At 46.7% G+C, this 19,388-nt stretch overlaps 1 protein-coding gene across 1 annotated transcript; it reads right to left on the bottom strand.

Annotated features, from left to right (window-relative positions):
• Nucleotides 1-5,118: 5,118 nt before the first annotated feature.
• Nucleotides 5,119-19,039, bottom strand: LOC116954116 (uncharacterized). Its single transcript, XM_032974563.2, has 10 exons — nt 18,867-19,039; nt 17,407-17,593; nt 16,400-16,551; nt 15,108-15,207; nt 14,246-14,328; nt 13,066-13,133; nt 11,589-11,693; nt 10,953-11,043; nt 9,560-9,646; nt 5,119-8,357 (listed from the first exon to the last, which is right to left on the bottom strand). The coding sequence occupies exons 2-10, from the start codon at nt 17,546-17,548 to the stop codon at nt 8,286-8,288; spliced, it is 900 nt and encodes a 299-aa protein (XP_032830454.1). The 5' UTR covers nt 17,549-17,593; nt 18,867-19,039; the 3' UTR covers nt 5,119-8,285.
• Nucleotides 19,040-19,388: the final 349 nt, after the last annotated feature.

Here is a 19,388-nt window from a genome sequence, read left to right as displayed (position 1 = left end):
CTCACCTGGTTGAGCAAAATAAACTTGAACAAGGCTGCAACAGATGCTTCAATTCACGTGCACAAGTTGGGATCATGAAGACCGTCTGTCATCGTGCCAAACGAGCCGACTTAGTTGCCACCTCTCATTCGGCATCAAGAACCACTGATCTGGCTGACCATACCCATCGCCAAATAAAAACTGATACACGTGCTGTGTAAAACAATTGCACTTCTCCAATGACTTACACAGCCACTCACACTACACTGTCGATCGATAAGTGTTTATTAACGACGGAAAATGTTCTAACGCCGAAAAAGTGATGGGTTTTTTTAAGGGACGGGATTAAGAACGGAGACAAAACTGCAAGCAATTTACGTGACAACTTTTTTTTACTGAGACTTCTCTTGGAAGGAGGAATCCGCTTGCCAGGCTGCACCAAAACGCAGGCGCTTAAAAAGGCGATTACAGTCGGTCGTGGTGGCGCGAGAATGGAGGACATTCTCTGAAATGTGCAAAGCCTAGGCGCTATGGATATGATGATGCTCATTAAGTTCCCCATTGGGATTTCACAACATGAATACTGCTGGCAACTGCGGCAGTCACGCTGATAATTCACTCCACACTTTATGCACCGGATAAGCAAAAAAAGTTCACTCACACACACACGTGGCCTAAACGGCAACGTGCACAGGATATATTTACAGTCGATTACAACAACAAAAAATGTGAACATTTAAAGCCATGTTGAGAACAGAAGAAACGAATTTAAGTAGAGAGTAAATAAATAATGCGAGTACAGTGTATACAATGGGAACTGAAATTTACCGCACAACTTAAAAGATCACTCGGCACGAAACATTGAAACGTTTTCCAAATGTTTAGGTTAATGGTTATGTGGCTGCACAAGATACGCGAAAGAGATGAAGTTAAAGAGAGACCATTGAAAGCCGACGTGACGAACGAAAACTTCGGATAGGTTTATTGTTTTCCTTTTTAAAGGGAAGTACACGGCTGAAGCAAGCAATCCATGTTTGACACAACAAGCGACATGAAGCATAATGGACGCATTGTCCCTGCGCTGCCGATACGAATTGAGTAGGAAGCATCACGGAACGATTTATCCTGCGAACTGGAAAAGTCGGAAGCCTCGACATCGCCTCTCTGCTATCCATAACATTCCTTCGATGTGCCATTAAAACGAGAACTGCTAGTGACGACATCTGCAAAACCCCAAGGTGTTGCACGGAGAATTGTTTTTTTAATTCCTAAATGTGCATTTGACAGCCGCAATACCCAACATCACGATGGGCTGTCACAATACGTTAAACAAAGTCCCTGTTACCTTACCAAGCCTTTATAGCGAATTGCCCGATGATGCCGGATGTAATTACCAGCGAAACGTGGTACTCAAAAATTGTAAATGTTGTGGATTCACTCTTCAACACACCGCTGTGCTAAAGTAGTGAACTATTTGACTTTTGTCAACGTGACACTGTTTTTTGCTGATTGGCCGTGTCGGGTGATGGAGGGTTACGACACATTTATAAATAACGCGATCTAACCCAAAAACGTTTATTATCAATAATATTGGTCGCGAAAGCCTACGCGTTAAACCTTTATAGCTTCTTGGCATGAAGATAAAAATAAATGGAACTCTTCGTTGAAGAGAAAATAATAAACTGCGATGGTGTTTATAAACATGCACAAACCTCAGCGCGTCATGGTTGCACCCCCAGTTTTTTTTTCCATAGAGCCATGTGCTTCAAATTAAATGGGAGCCACCCTCTTCAAAATCGTGAACTCTCCACACACACAAAAAAAACACAGGCTGCCACTTTCCATTCTCTTTGCAGGGAGTGCATTGTTTAAATGTATATTCAATACATTTCCTTTCGAAATTGTCATTCAGCTTTGCTGGCTTGTATATCACAAAAAAACCCTCAATCCACCGTTGGATTAATATATCTCCACACCAGATCGTTCGTGGAGGTTGTTGAACAATACTGCTTTAACCACAATCACAAGCGTGGGTTGGTGAACGAGGAGGAAGAGGGAAGGGCCATTTCCGAGTATGTTTGTTGAAGTTTTTTGCACCGTACGTCCTCGGATATCACTGCTAACAATTGTTTGCATGCATGTAGAACTTATTTCGCACCGTACGTAGCCAACTGTGCCAATCGGAAGTACGGGGGAAGGACAACTCAACTAAAAAAAATCATTTCTGAAGGAATGAGTTTTCAATCTGGATGACTTTAAAGTGTATTGCCTCCAGTGGCTTCCTAATATCGGAAGAGCGTTCCAGACGGCCGCAGAAGCGCCATCCGAAAGCGCGCGATGCGGTGACCGTCTTTATTCGATGGCTAGCCAAAAGCCACTGCAAAGAAGAGCAGAGTGTGCGTGATGGTTTATGCGCCTTGAGATCAGCAAATAAGCGGTGGCCATGAAACGAACTCGGGTCGCCGGTTCCATAGCAAAGTGCTACGCGAACCACTGCTCCACCCTTGTACCACCGGCTTGTATGAGGTTTCAAAAATGTGATCCAACTTAAGATATGTCAAAAGATGTATTATTTGCTCTGTGCTGAGAGGAGTTGACACAAGATTCAGGGACTGTTTCTTCATCCGGGATGAGTCGCAGGCCTGGGAAACCGCTCTGGCGTGTCTGACGACGTTTAACTTGGCTTCGAAAGACAATTGTGGGGGATTTATATCCCCTGGTCACTTGTATCGCAATAATTGTTTGATGGTTGCCTTCCCCTTTAGCTTTTATCTAGTTAAAAAAAAATATTCACCCTTAAACGTTTTAATTTCTCACGCAACTTCGAATTGCTCGAGTTTATTGTCGGGCTTTGTTTTCGTGGTTGCGCCATTGAAGCTCTCCCCAGTGCGTTTTAGGATTCAAGCACCCGGCCATGTGCAGGGAAACATCGGGAGCAAATCTGAATAGCGCGCGGCACAACGTGCACGCTATAACAATTATTAAAATGGCGATGCGATTTTTGGTATCTTGTTTCACCAACTCAAGCATTCCTTGCGTTGTTTAGTGCAGAACGACTCGAAGACGGAACTCCGTGGAAAGGGCTTGCGCCGGTTTATTAACACAACGGGATAACGGTTTGCACCAGAGATAGGTGTCCCTACACTCGGTCCTTCCCTCGGACCTCAGGCTCTGTTCCTCGCCTCGGCCATCTCTTGGGCTCTCCACCTCGAGTTGGGACGGGGGTTCAGCCAACACCGCCTGACCGAGGAGAGCAGCACCTGACGTAACCTTAGCCGGCTCTGACAGACTTCTCAGAGCCCGACCCCTGGCTGTATCTTCGGCTCTCCTACTCGTAGAGCCCGGACGGGGGATCAGCCAACACTGTCAGGAGAGACCTCCTTTCAGACGCTCTCCATCCCGGGCTCCCACAACGACCCCCCCCCCCCCCCCCTTTCATCACGGGGTTCCCCTTCAGTCTATCCCGTGACATGACGTCATCACGCCTCACAGCGCTCACGACGTCACGTCGTCATACTAATCCTCTACACTTGTAACAGAAGCCAGCAAGTCTCCGAGGACGAACACCTGGTTATAGAGTACCTACTCAAACGGTGACAACAAAAGATTCTTCATGCTACTAATGAAAATACAAACCATGTTAAAATGCATTACTTGTACAATGCATTGTCAATTGTATCGTTATGCATGTTGAACTTCTTTCGCACCGTACGTAGCCAACCGTGCTAATCGTAAGCGCGGGAATCGATACCGTTAACAATTCAAATTAATTTTATAGAAGCTTTTGTGACTGCAGGAATCCACACTCTTTGGTTCTTTCGGTAAAGTCACGTGGGTAGAAAAATAATAGATCACGAAGTTCCCATCGCAACACAAGCAATCGTCATCAGGTGGGACAACCACAGCAAGAAAAAAAAACTGCCAAAGTAGGCGAGAGATCTGCCGGTGGTCCACTTCCACTTCCAGTGACCTGGGTGCTGCTGCGAAGTCCACTTTCTGCCCCGCCTCCTCCCCACCACCCCCTTCTCTCTCCCCCCCTACTGCCGAGGCCTACTATATAACCTCGTGCCACGGCAGATCTCTCGCCTACTTCAGCAGGTGTTTCTTGCTGTGGTTGTCGCACCCGATGACCATTTGCTTGTGCTGCGATCGAAACGTCGCGAGCTATTATTTTTCTACCTACGTGACTTTACCGAAAGAACCAAAGAGTAATTTTATAGAACAAAGCGTCAACCAGCGCTAGTAGGAAAATACCAGGACAGCCGGGTACAAGCGAGGTGGCCATTACATCGATTTTCGTTATCGGTGGTCTTGGTCCCCCTGATTAATGTCAACACGCCGTTCGATTTGATGTGCCAAAAAAATGTGCCGTCTCAATCCTTCACCGTGGAGGGAAGAAAAAAAAGACCAACGCGACGGGCTTCCGCTATTTTGGTGAGAGGCAGCACACGCAACCCCCCTGCATTGCAGCTACGCAAGGTACATATAACATAAATCTTGACTTAAAGCTTTCGTGACTGCAGGAATGCACATTCTTGGGTCTTTCGGTAAAGTCACGTAGATAGGTTCAAAGCAAATAGCAAAAAAAAACTTCGACGTTGAGATCGCAATGCAAGCGATCGTCATCAGGAGAATAATAGTGGGAAAGCTGCTGAGGCAGGATGTTTTAAAGGTTTAAAATGGGTGTAGCCCAAGAGTCATAGGCCAAGTGGGCGGGGCTAGTTATGTTAATGTCAAAAATTTGCATGTAAATGTTATATGGGGAAGCTACCTCCATGACAACGAAGCTTCGGAGGTGGCCATTGTATTGAGAGATTAGCATGTCAATGTAAGATCGCAGAGCCACCACCACATTCGAGGAAAACGAGCAACGGTGGCCGTGTTGGTGAGACATTAAACCTCGTAATGTAAACGCATTTAACCTGTTCATGTAAAACCATAGCGTCGAAAATAACTACTCACATCGGAAGGTAGGATGGAAACATCACAGGCAGTAATGACTTAAACTCACACAAAACACGCCCCCTCTGGTCACACTGCCGAATGGGAGCCGACACGAGAGATGCATTCTTCGAAGCAAATAAATGCCCTCCCCCCCCCTCCTCCTCCCGTGTAGCATAAATCTCCGATGCATTGTGAATCGGTTAACCCTTTCTTGCTTTATTTACAGACGTTGACAGAACGAAACAAATAATACATGAAGATAGATAGGATTACAACGTTTTTATGAACATCCCATTCCGCTTACATGTTTTTGAGAAATAAGCGTACGGCGATGATGTTGTGCAGTGTACAACCAAAGCGGGGTGTAAAATTAAGCCTCTCGAGGACAAAATACTAAAAGTTCCCACGTTAATATCAATTGCAGAAAAAAAACTTTAAAAAAATAAAAGCCACAGTATCGTTTATCTTGTTCCACCACGTAACATTTAAACATTAAAAGGAATGGAACGGCAAAGAGGGCATATGCGCGTCACGGGCACGAGACAACGCGTGTATGGGAAAGTGCGACCATCACCGGTCCTGGATTACCAACCGAGTTGCCGTCTTGGGAAATCTGAAAGTCTTCCCACGGCATTGCAAGTCCCGGTGAATTGTAAATGACGAAAATAACACACCGTTCAAGACATCACATTTCACATGTCGTTCTCCCCCTTTGCGTCAGCATTGCCAAGATATTCTACTCATTCTCTCTCTCTGTGCCTTAGAGGCGATCATGGGCAGCGGCTCGGGCTTTTGTGCCAACATAGCCCACCCTGTCATGTTAATGTCAAACGTTGTGATCGGAGAGGAGCAAACGTAACGGGATTGGCCTCGGGGCTGTTAGCGAGTAGCACCTATGAAGGCGGGCACGGCACACGAGGGGGTGGGTGGCCAACACCACGCCCGGCCGCCTTTGTCGCCCCAGTGGCGATGTTTACACATCGCTGCACCAAGTACTCATTTGAGGCCGAGCCGCCCTAGAGGAGGCCCAGGACCAGTTCAGGTAAGCGTCACTGGTGTTGGCCGTGAGCGGGAATCAAGCCCGGGCCGCTGGGTTCGTAGCGCAGCGCGCAAAACGCTACACCACCGCTCGCACACAGAGACCCACGCAATGAATAACTTATGGCCTTTTGTCAATCTACTGCCGAGTGGGGGGAGCCCCCACACCATGCACCACACGCACCCAGCGACCGGAATATATGAAAAAAAATACTACTACCGCATTACGCATGTGGTATGTTTTCATTTGTCGAGGAACAGCCAAGTGAGTCTGTCGAGTTGTCCCACAAGGGAGGGGCAGCCCCGATGGGCGCCGCGAGGACGGCCGTTACAACCTCGCTCGCTCACTCAGCTGCTGTTATGGACATTTAAGACGGCGAAGAAGGTCAGCGGAGTACAATTGATTTCGACAAGAAATGTCCCCCACCGTGGTAACGAGGGAGGGCAAAGTGGCGACATCCACGTTGTATTGCGCACAGCCAACCACTTCAATAAAAACTACAACAAGGGCTAAACACCGGCTCAGAGCTAAAACTTGAATGAGGCCTTAATTAAAATGGGGGGGGGGGGAGTGAAGCATCTGTACTTGGAGCCTGCTAAATCTAACAATGGACATTGAGCGCCGCTAGGTTTTCTTAGCCACTCGTAATTCGCGCATGACCTTACGGGTTCAGGCCACGTGTCGAGCCGTTTTTATTTTTCCACCTCTCAAGCTTTTGCCAACGCAATCGTGAAGATGCCGCGGTAGCGCGTCGCAAAAGCTCGAGAGAACGAAATCCTCCACGCGAGTGCCGACCGGGACGGGGAGTAGGGGTATGGTGCAGGGAGAATACCACACACCGCTGCCGAGCCCTCTGGCTCCCGTCTCGCGCGCGTGGCTCTACATATCAACGCCTCGCCGTACACTCCGTGGCGAAAACAATTCCCACCGTGCGAGTGAAATTTGAAACAACTTGCGTACTGCAAAGTGGTGGTGGGCCACTGCTAATGGCAGGGTCTCCACTAGAGGGCGCTCCAAGAGAGTATTAGTCTGCCAGTTGCAATGTGGGATTTCCTCATTTAATATGTGACAATTCATTCAATTGAGAGCCACTCACCTCCACGTGCACACCATACTGATATGTCACCATTTTCCCAGAGTTAGTACAGAGACAGATGCTGGGATTTAAACAATTGTGAACAACAATGTATTAAGTTAAAATTACACGAGCAAACCAAATGCCCTCCCACAAATCTGGTCCCGTAAGAAGAACTCGACAATTTACCCCTTCTGGACTTTACTGAATTGACCGAAATAGTTGTTTGTGTTAATAAATCCAAATGCCGTCTTCAGATTGATAACGCCCAATTATACAGACTCGGGGCTGTACCCGTCGAGATTCCTTTTCCAACACTGGGGCAGAACAGAACTGCAGGGCTAAATAAAACAATTATGCAATTTATTAAAAAAAACATTAAAGTCACAATACTTTCAGGTGTGTAAGAAGAGTGCCGAGTTTGGATTTGGTCAATTCGATTTTCAAGGCATGATTATAGGCAAACGCTCCATGAACACACGGGGACATGGAATGGGGTAACGAATACAGCTGGTGCCCCGCTTTTCTCCTGGCCACTTCGCAGCCCCGAGAGATGTTTGTAAAACTTCACCCACGCGATTGACCAGATAAAAATTAGTTGTCGCTATTAAATCGTGTAAAGCACCCGTGGGCACTGCTAAGACTTAGAAATGCGCCGATGCAAAAAAGAAAAGTTTGCATAGGCCCATCGTAACGTTGATGCGTTAAGGTTCGGGAATTAAGAACACAGGTCCTAGAATGCCACGTGGAGCCATTCGCAGCTCAACCATTTTCACACATTGTTTAATCGCAACAACAATAAACTGGGCCAACAGGAAGACTTCTAAAAACAAATGGACATGCCCGTGCAAAGGTTTTTGCAACCAACTCTGCGTGCGACAAGAGACAGCATCACGCCGGCCTGTCTCACCGCCACGGGGCACGCCGCGTCAATGCACGCGGCACAATGCAAAATCCCACCTCCCATAGCCACATTCGCAATACCTTAGCTCCGAAAAGTTTCGGCAACGCTGCGCGTGGAAAAGGTCGTTTTAAAATCGAAAATAAACACCGTATGACTGCGTCAGATTGCGTCGAATACAGTCCGAATGACAATCTTGGCGATGCTCACAGGCAATGTAACGCAAGTTACACCGGAATGCAGATATATTGTGCTTCGCTGCGGATTCGTTTTTTTTTTTTACTTTACATGGAGGTGTCAGTATATTGTCTCTTCCGAGTTGGCCACGGGCCACAGCAGGCATCCCCCTACGGAACCCTCGGGCGCGACTCGGGACTCGTCATGGCCGTGACTTCGCTGCAGATGCGGTTGAGATAATCCTGCGGTAACAAAAACGAGATAAAGACGAACATCCTCATTTAAGCTGGTAGTAGTATTTTTTTCGAGCGCTGCTTATTAGCAGGTTCCGACTGGCAAGAGGGGAAATTGGGGGTGTGTTCAGAACCACACTTTGTCTTCATGCATCCAGGGCACAAATAAAAGTGAGCTCCCTCCACCCTACTTGCAAGGTTCAGGAATTTTAAACATTTGCCAATCCCTTTGATAGCCTTGCTTACTTACATTCCTTGAGGGCTTCGATAATCCTATTGAAATGAGAATTTGAGCACAGGAATGCACCGCAAAGTGCATTATTCTAATTAATCCTATTGAAAATCATCTTGATTGACCGCTTACTTCTAGAATCTTTCAGTGGTGGTACCAGACTAATGTCTATCTGGAACAGATACAATGGGAGGCTGATCAATGTCCGGGTGCGGTCAAGGGGTGGCTTTCTATTGTCAACCACGTTGTGTATACTGATGATCTGGTAATTGCTGCTCACTGTGTGAAGGAGTGGGAGACTCTACCGCTGAACCTGGTGCATGACATTAATGGGGGGGGGGGGGGCGAACCACCAAACAAAAGTACCTGCCTGAGCAATTTACGTCATCAAATCAACTCCCACGAGCAAATGGGCAGTTGTGCAGTCAGCTTCCCATACCTGGGCGGTGTGGTTTCACATAGAATCAGTGGGGCAGCATTAGCCTATTATCGGCTGACAAAATGATGACTGACACTGTGAAGATCGGCTTCTGTGGAGGAGGCAGAGGACGCTACCTGAGCAGTCGGGGGCAGTCGCCCTCCAACAACAACGGGGGGTGGAGCGCTCACAAAAACATGCCGAGTGTTAAGTCAAAACAGAGCAGGTTGGCACAGGTGAGGAGCACAGGTGGTGCATCTGCCCAGTCATCTCAGTCGACCCATAACTCCTCGGTCTGTTCCATAACAGACCCAGGTGTGTCACGGGATAGACACGTGGTCTTAACGTGTATTTAGCCTGGCACGAGCGCTATGGGGACGCGTCACTGCCACTAGTGGGGAAATGTTGCTGCTATTGCAGCAGTGCGCAAGGACAAATTAAAAAAAAAAACCTCAATACGGCCATCAACAACATTAGGATAAAAGGTAAATATACATAAAATGTGACACTTCATGAAATACATTCTTCAATTTAGCTCAGTGAGTGTGTGGCTCATGGTACCCGCAGTTGTGTCATTGTATGCAGCGATTTGCTGTCCAAATTCACAATCAGTTCATCCAGCGGGGTGTCCAAAGGACATGACAGGACCTGTTCCAAGAAAAACACACATTCGTCTCAAGGACTTACATCGTCACAACTCGGGGTCAAGCCATTCAAGAGATTATTTGTTTTACCGTCCCACATGTATACAGTGAAACCTTGGATTGTGAGTAACTTGGTCTGCGAGCATTTTGCAAGACGAGCAAATTTTTTTTATTATAATTTGATAAACGAGCGATGTCTTGCAATACGAGCAGTACGTACAGTATACGCTTTGTCTGCCGAGCGTCACGTGATCACAACTGAGCCAATGGTTCTTCTCTCTCTCTCGCTGCGGGATTGTGGGTAATCATCTCCCATGCTCGGTCTCAGTCGGCGTGCCTCACTCGTATAGCCAATATCCGTGCGAGCGCATACTGTTTACTACAGTACTATAGTGTTGTGACCACGTGTATACTGTTTACTACAGTACTATAGTGTTGTGACCACGTGTATACTGTTTACTACAGTACTATAGTGTTGTGACCACGTGTATACTGTTTACTACAGTACTATAGTGTTGTAACTACTGTTTACTACAGTACTATAGTGTTGTGACCACGTGTGTGCGTAAAGCATTTTTTAATTTTGTGTCCAAGTGTAGTGACTGTTCTTTAGTAACTGTACTGCAAGTGAAAGTCATCCTACACAATAACCCTCCTCCTCCTCTCTCTCGTCTCCCTCACACCAGCCACGATGAAATGTAATTAATAAATTTGATTACTTTATATAAAATTTAAAAAATAAAAATATAAAAAGGTATTTTGTATTAATAATTTTTACATGAACACAGTATTTTTGGGTTGTGGAACGAATCATCTGAGTTTTCATGATTTCTTATGGGGAAATTCACTTTGATATACGAGTGCTTTGGATTACGACCACGTTTCCAGAACGAATTATGCTCGCAATCCAAGGTTTCTCTGTATTCAGTTTTTTACACTATCGGTTATAAGGTTTTCGTTTACAAGTATTGGAAGATGAGGCAAAGCTCACTGGAGCTGCGTAGCTCTTTTTCAAAAGCGACTTGGCTAGCACAAACTAAAGGTCAACAAAGTGGCGTACCATGTGGACATTTATAGCAGCCAAATACTCTAAATGCACGTTCTTAATGTGGAGGGAAAAACCGGAGGAGGACCCAGAGAAAAATCCACGCGACCATGGAGGCAAGTGCAAACTCCAAACAAACACCAGGCGTCAAGGATGGGATCAAACCCGTGACCACATGCATACTAGGCGAGGTATTTAACATCTCGCCACCGTGCAAGAGGAAGGAGGTCTGTAAGGGGTCAAGGTTTCCAGAAAAACCACCCACCTGACCGTCGGCCAAGGGCAGGTTGATGGTGGGCTGTTCGTTCAAAGGCTCTCCATTCTGTGAGATTTGCACGCCCGATGTCCACGTCATGCTGTGGGCGGAAAAAAAAACACAGGTTCACGCGCTGCTCATCCATGGCTCAAGCTCCATTCATAGTCATCACCACCATCCCTAGAATCGGTCTCACCATCATCAGTATTAGAATCATCGTTTCGTGGTCACAGCTAATTTGCTGATTTTGTCAAGGAGCATAAAACCATCGCGGAAACTCCAGTCATCTACACGACGGCTTTCGGCGAACCATCGAACAAAGACGGTGACAGCATCGCGTGCTTTAAGATGCACTTCTGTGGCCGTCTGGAACGCTCTTCTTTCCGATATTAGGAAGCCACTGGAAGAAATACACTTTTAAGTTATCTAGATTGAAAACTAATTTCTTCATAACTGCTTTATGTGTTTAGTTTGTTGTCCTTCGCCTGTACCTACGATTAGCAGCATCATCATCATCACCACCACCACCACCACCAAAAACAAAACATCATCCTCCATCAGCATCACCGCAATCATAAAAATGCAACAAAACTAATTAAATCTCGACCTTGAGCATGCGCGCTCAAGGCGTTCAATTGGCCAAACCTGGAGCTGAGCCGGTACTTCTTTACGGACATGCTCAGGCCGGTTGAGTTGGGCACAAGGTACCTCTCTTTGCCCAAAACCGGTGTCGCCTGAGCCTTCAAGAGCCTACGGAGGTGATGGAAGACACAAACACAACACTCAGCTATGTCCAAACAATTGAGTCAGAGACAAAGGGGAATTGAGGGCAGACCTTCACCTACGCGCAGCAGTGGTGAGATGTTTACTACGTCACCTGGTATGCAGGTCGTGGGTTCGATCCTAACCCTGATGCCTGTGTATTGGGACTTTGCATGTTCTCCCCATGGTCGTGTGGATTTTCTGGGTTTTCCGGTTTCTCCCTTCACATTTTGAATCAACATGCTTTTAGAGTATTTGGCAGATGCTGCTATAAATATCCACATAAGCCACTCTCTTGAGCTATTATTTGCGGCCCGGTTGCTTCTGAAAAAGAGCTATGAAGCTCAGTATGGCCTTACCTGGTTAAATTAAAAGTTTCGTTTTTAGTATGCACCACTAATGGGTTCAAAAACACACACAACCAAAGAAACAAACAGCCCTCATCTTGTAGATAGCTACACCAAGGCTGTGTTGTGTTTCCCAGCGTCTCCGACACGCATTTAAACACTTCACTAACACTGCAGCCAGGTCACGGCGAAGTCACTCCCATGGGTTTCACTGTCGACGCAGCGATGTCACCTTCACTGGAGAGCTATGGGGGGGGGTGGCACCTGTGAGTTTTCGAGTCTTTAAAAACACGTCTAGCAACCTGGGGACATACGGCCTAGGTCAGTGTTCTTCATTGCAAGGCCCGCGGGCCACTGGCGGCCCCTGCTGGCCTTCAGAGCGGCCCCTGACGTGCGGCCACCGACGATACATAAATGTGAAAACACCCCCACCATCGTGCTGCTTTCAAACCCAACAATGGTTTCAAATGTGTGGGGACCCTCACAGTCTTGTCGGTGAAAGTGCCCCCCCCCACCCCCCTTCTGAAGATTAGTGAATAACACCGAGATAGGTACACGTCTACAATATGAGGGCTTTGCCATTCCCGGATAGCGCCTTTCTTTAAATTGGTACGCATGCTTCAAGGACTACTCCGCATGTGTGGGGAGCGGTAGTGTGGCGGTTAGCTGCCCTGCGCCACGAACATGGCCACCCGAGCTCGATTCCCTCTCACGGCCAACACCAGTGACGATTATATGAACAGGTCCTGGGCTAGGTCGACTCGGCCTCAAATGACTACCTGGTGCTGTGTTTAAACCATCGTTAGTTAGGGAGACAAAGGCAGCCGAGGGGCGGCGGTGGCCACCCACCCCCTCATGTGCCGTACCGCCCTTAAAAAGGTACTCGCTAACAGCACTTGCCCCAACAGTCTGCAAAGGCTATACGGGCGGGGGGGGTCTCTGTCTTTACGTCCCATGTCCACACGTCAAACCAATGAGATTGCTTGTAAATCGATTAACTGGGCTGCCCGAACCTTTCCGAAGTCCTCTTCTTCATCGACTGGGACGTTAAGCGAGTCTTCATTTCCGTGATGTTTGTAGCCTGAAGAACGAGAGATACGACGCATGCATGAGAGGCAGGACCGGGCACTGTTGAGTGCTAACGGACCAAAAAGAGATGAAAGATTCCCCCATATATCCTTTAACACCCATAATAAAGGTGGGGTTTTTTTTGTTTCGTTATATAGCGAGCACCCATGAAATCCGGTGCGGCACACGACAGGGTGGGTGGCCAACTCCGCACCTGGCCACCTTTCGTCCACCCAGCGCACACCAAATGCACGCCACTGTTATTGGTCTTGAGCGGGAACGCACCCGGGTCGCTGGGTTGGTAGCGCAGTGCGCCAACCACTACACTACCGCACCTCCCCCCATGTTGTCCCACGCGCACACACACACACACACGAACAATCACATCCACCGATACCCGCACACCTATCAGTTTGTAAACAACAACAAAAATCAGCCACGTGTGTACAGAGCTTCAGGCAAGTGTCGCATATGGAGCTGGTTCGTCTCATAGCTGGAGATGAATGGAGGGCTAAACATTCACGGTGAATGGACTCTCGTATGTGTGTGACAAGTCTCAGCTTGTTTTGCAGGCGACTGCACCAACTCACTGCAGCACTGCAGACACGTGGGGATGACTGCACTGCACACAGATCAACTAATAGCAAAATAGGGGACAGAACAGTGGTGAATGACGAGACCATGTTCACTGGATCACAAGGAGCTCGGGAAAGCAAGACACATCCCAAACTCGGGTAATTTTGAGAGAAAAAAATGACGAAAATTAAGACATTCCTGGAAACGGAAAAACAAAGATGTAAAATATATACATAGAGTAGTGAAATTAAGAAAAAAAATGTGTTTGAAATCTGGAGAATTTAGTAATGGTGGAAATGGCTTTGTGGTGACGATAAAGTAGTTGAATGTATCCGGTGCCAATAATGTTAATTTAATATATTCGTGCTTAACACTGCAAGTGGGCCCGCGATGGCACATGCCGCATTCTAAATCGCAGCGCTAAATAGTGCTTTCAATGGCAGACGGAGTGGTGTGGGGGAAACAGTGCATCTTATTCATCCAGACAATACGGTAATACAAAAGGTAAAGTTGCAAAAACCTTCATATAATGCATTACATGTGCCTTACCTTTTTGGTTTGTCTCCTCTTCATGGTTGAAATTAATTTGGAGCCTTGGCCACCGCCGGCCTTGGTGGAAGGCAGCAACTCCGCTGCAAACGATGAAAACAAAGGAGACATTGGCACGACGCCCGACGGGCACACATCACCTTGCACCAAATCGGCCGGAATGCTCTCGATCTTTCTAGCACTAGGGAGCGAAGCGGGGTTAAAAGCCTGAACACAGCGACTTAAGATGCGTGAACCACCCATCCGCAACAGGCGATTACAGGCAGCGCCGCAGCGGTGGCGGCAGCAGCCAAAGTCGTGCCGTACTTCTATACTGCCCAATATCACCAATCATCGCTGACCAGTGTGGTAAAGTATGGTCAAATAACCGGCCACGGACCATCAAGGAATGGGTAAGGCCCTTGCACAGCAGTGGATTGACAAAGGGCTGGAGATATGAAGGACTGAACATAATGGGAAGCTGTTCAACGCAACACGTGATTAAACAATCCATAATTGCAATACGTCGCCAAGCAATCGGGTTGTCACTTGTTCGCCAACGAGTAAACAAGCGAGCCGTTCTTATTTGGATTATTATCATTGCATCTCGTCACAGTATGATAGATTAACATCCACTGTCATGACTAAAACACACGTTAATTTTGTCCAACTCAAATAAATGAATGCCAAGTTAACGTCACCATCTCAAGCACCTGTGTGAAAACATTTGCAAGATAAAAACAAAGGACTGCAAACTAAAGAAACGAGGAACTATTCTGCCCCGTTTGTTAATTCAATGACAATGCCTCAAAGACATCATTAGAGGGTTAACACATTGCAGTGTAACTCCGTGATGTGCTGAAAGTAAACGAAAGAACATTGCCTTTTGTCGCTTTCGCGTTGACGACCAAAGATTGCTCCGGACATCTGTTTACCGTCTCGCCCGTTGTATCAATCCCATCGTCGGATACTGCATCGTCTTTCTTCTGGTCATGCGATAGGGCAAAAAAAGAAAGCAAATGTTAGGTTCCCCTTCGCAAATTTAAGTCCACGTTTACAATGCGCAAATTGATGGTTACTCGACTTTCGGAGGACTTCCAACGCCGCATTAAATCATGAGGCACGGTATCGTTAGCGAGGGAAGCAAACGATGCCATTCAGGTGCAAAATTATAAAATGGCAAATTGGTACAGAGAGTAATTGTGAATGCAACTAAATAAATGCAAAATTAAACACTTACCATTGCATCTTTGCCATATTTGGATGCAAAAGACAAACAGAACACAGAGAGAAAAAAAAGCATCGTCATTAAGTATGCAAGAAGGTTCATTGTAAATAAATCTCATGGTATAGAGTTACGCATGATAAACTCGAGCGTGCTATTTGTTCAAAGCTGCTCACTTCGATAATCTAACTGAACGTGTCCCACAACTTCACTTAATACGCAGCCGCTTTGACTGTCCATCGAACAAAGGTGGTCACAGCATTGCGTACTTTCAGATGCGCTTCTGCGGCCATCTGGAACGCTCTCCCTTCTGATATTAGGAAGCTACTTGAGCTATACACTTTTAAATAATCTAGATTGAAAACTCATTTCTCTATAACTGCTTTTTGTGTTTAGTTTGTTGTCCTCCCGCACCTCTGATTAGCACGGTTGGCTACGTACGGTGCGAAACAAGTTCAACATACATACATAATACAGCCCACATCCACATGAAGCACTTGGAACGGGTCGGAAATTTAAGCAGGTACTCGAGGAGACTATTTTTGACATGGAAACAGTTTACATTTTACTCACTTCCTGGCCAAATATTTATAAAACACCACAAGTAAACATTCACAACAATAATTACAGTACAAAAAACTTCCATTAATCATTCACTTAGTGCTTTGAAAAACGTTTTCCAGAATAGTTGATGGCAAGGCGATTTATATGATGTCATCATTTTCTGACAGGAGGTGCGTTATATATGCATTGTATATAGACTGCCAGTTACACAGACTTAAGGAAAGCTCATGTTGAGAGAAACATAGTTGGAAAAAAACTTTCCAACAGTCTTTATCTATACCTGAAGTGCACCAAAGCACACATTTAAGAAAAATTTGATAAGGTGAACTGTAATATCATATCATATCGTGGAAAATGACATCATGGGAATCGTTCAACAGCTGTACCCTATAATAGGCACTGTGAATACTTTTCAACTTGAGATAATTTGTGTTCAACAAGGAGCCCGGAGCCTTCATGAGGAGGTTGATGTGTGCCTTGTCCACTTGAACGAGGTAGGAATTCAAAACGTTGGTTATCATGGCCAGATGCTCCTCAACTGCAACACAAAGGGACACAGCACATGCACTGGCATTGGTCAACGTGTTCAACAGAGGCATATCAAAACACCAGATTCCAAACGGCAAACCGCCAGCGACTTCCTGTCATATTGCCTCTGGCCGTGACAGGCCTACCTGCAGCGCAATGGACAGCAATGGAGCTGTAGCGCACTTTAAAAACTACCACAAATTATAGCTCAACGAAGCGGCGTATTATCGTGTGGAAATGCATAGAAGCCAAATACTCTGAACGCGTGTTTCTAAATGCGGGGGGGGGGAAACCGGAGGACCCGGAGAAAAATCCACACCACCGCAGGGAAAACATGCAGACTCCAAATAGACAGATGTCAGGTTCGAGATCGAACCGACGACCTCCTGTATACCTAGCGAGGTAGTTAACATCTCGACCACCGCGACATCCCTCGCAGAGACGCGTGGTTCAAGCAGTACAACTGCCATGGTTAATACTGCGGACAAATTTGGTAAAACTACACAGCAACACCACCCCCTACTGTGAAACACAGGGTCTTCTCGGCAGCCATGCTCAATAAGAATTACGCAAATATCAAATGAACTCATGATCTATGTTATGTCACTGAAAGCATCACAGCTGTACTAATGGGTACAAAGAGGGGAATATTGTTTAACGTGGCATGACTGTTTCCGATTTTAACATGCACGGTAACTTCTACACCGCAAAGGCCTCTTGCAGTGACAGAAGAGATGAGTTGTGCGTGTGCCCCCCCCCCCCCCAAAGTAATCTAACAATCCTTTTCATCCGTCAGGAAGGAAAAAAGTCCCCCGCCCCCCCCCCATAATCCCATCCTACAAGAAAAGCAGAAGCCCCGTCATACCTGCCAGGCCAAAGTCTGCAATGAAGCCCGCCAGTTTCTCCTGCTTCACCTTGTAATGTTCCCTGGTCACGTCATTGCTCATGGACGTGCCCGATTTCTGTGCCCGTGTCGATTTCTTGACTGCTCGCCGTTTGGGCGCCATGTCCACGCCGTCTGGTCTGCCCTCGTCTCCGGAGCTACTCTAACTCTGTTACGACGAAGGGGGGAAAAAAAACGAACAAAACTTGAGACATCAAAGAGAGCAAAAAATTACAAGCTGCAGCTCCCCCCACATCCCACAGACATGCAGAGGCGTTAGCTCATTATTATTATCATCAGCCATGATCGATCCAATGCTTGGAGAGCTGAATGGAGTTAAAAATAACTCACAAAATAAACGCCACTTTGTGAAGGAACCAACACAGAAGATACCTGGGATTGATATTCCACGAAGCTCAAGGTCCACCCTAAACCACATCTACACAAATCATGGCAGATGCAGATACCTGATGCACAGATGGAAAATAAACTCTCCAGTGTGCGACTGTGGTGATCCACAACAGACCATACAACGTATAATGACGCAATGCCTGATCCACAAATACGAAGGTAACATCACGGCGACCCTTGACAAAGTTATCTGGGCTTGACCACCTGAATGTGAAATTGTAGTTGTTGCTCTGCATCTACATCAGCAGCCATACGACAAGACAAATCCAATGCTGGAAAGTCTGCCCCCAAGCTGTTTCCAACTCAGATCCTTCACCTTCCTGCGATGCGATAATCCACCTTTCACCTACAACCCAAGCCGATTTCATCGCTCCATTCCCTCGGAAGACATCTTCTCGGATTAATTCCATTCCTTGGCATGCCACTCCTTCACTGTTATTTGGTTATCAGCCACCATGCCCTTTTTGCGAGGTTCATGCCCAAGTCTATTGGATTTTGATTGCTAGTTTGAATTGTCATTTACCTGCGTTTGCTCAATCATCAGAGCTGAACTGTAGTCAAGATTATTCGACTTCTTTAAAAGTGCGACTTAAAGTATAAAACACAGGAGTCACCAATTAGATAACGTATACATTATCTAGTGATCCCATATCCACCATCTCACAACACTGAAATCATCGGTCATGCTCAATCCACTGCTATCGACCGTACAGCAAACCCACTTTGGTCTGCAACTCCTTCACGAGGCGTCGCAAAACAACGACACGAACGCCTCTCTTATCTTACTGTAAGGTGCCTGACAACAATCGCATACTTATAGATACGCGTCTATATGTTTTAAGCACACGCTTAGCGATCTTACTTTAGCCCTAGGCCTAGGCCACTGAGGGCCTCGGATAGCGCTGCTAACATTGCAACAATTCTAACTCTGACAGTGGCCCGCCTAACCCAACCCCCCCCCACCCCCTTTCACGATTGTAACGTTGTGTACATTAAAAAACGAAGCTGTTAAAAAAAATATTTAAGCTCACCTTTGAAAACTCGTAAACGAAATATTCACCGCCAGGTCCGAGTGTGGAAGAGTCACGAAAATTGCCGCGCGCGGAACCCGGCCCGTAAACCGCCATAGACTTTGAACGGACCAATCAGAGTAGAGCCGGACCCCGCACGGGAGGAACGTCATCACGCACTATTATCGCCGTGCGTGATGGCGTCACACCCGTGCGTGACCAACAATAAGGGTGGTTCTGCACACGCCAACGCCGTGCGTGATGGCGTCATACCCTGCGTGACAGACATAAAGGGTGGTTGTATTTGCCAATGACGTCGGCGCGTCTCCCAGCGCTGACGCAGGGACGTCATCTCGTTACGTTGCGAACGACAAGTAAGGCGATGACATCACCGCGTTACGTTACCCTCCGTGTAACATCAGTACGCAACTAACTTTGTGTCTACACACGTTCAAACGCTTCCCTTAAAGGATAAAGATGTATTATATATTATTCGCAAATAAACAACGTTTCCACAGAGAGAGAGTGTTTATAATAAGGGTT

The sequence above is a fragment of the Petromyzon marinus genome, chromosome 54, assembly GCF_048934315.1.
Source record: "Petromyzon marinus isolate PM22_M1 ecotype Great Lakes invasive population chromosome 54, UKy_Petmar_22M1.pri1.0, whole genome shotgun sequence".
In the NCBI taxonomy this organism is placed as follows: Eukaryota; Metazoa; Chordata; class Hyperoartia; order Petromyzontiformes; family Petromyzontidae; genus Petromyzon; species Petromyzon marinus.
The sequence above is the reverse complement of the archived record's forward strand: the minus strand, read 5'-3'. Positions and strand labels throughout refer to the sequence as shown.

Excerpts from the sequence above, each read along its gene's own strand:
- LOC116954116 (XM_032974563.2), bottom strand. The coding sequence starts at position 17,548 with ATGGCGCCCAAACGGCGAGCAGTCAAGAAATCGACACGGGCACAGAAA. Across the intron at positions 16,552-17,406 it reads TGCAGACTTTGGCCTGGCAG|TTGAGGAGCATCTGGCCATG; the intron begins GTATGACGGGGC and ends TTTGTGTTGCAG. Across the intron at positions 13,134-14,245 it reads AGAGGAGACAAACCAAAAAG|GCTACAAACATCACGGAAAT; the intron begins GTAAGGCACATG and ends CTCGTTCTTCAG.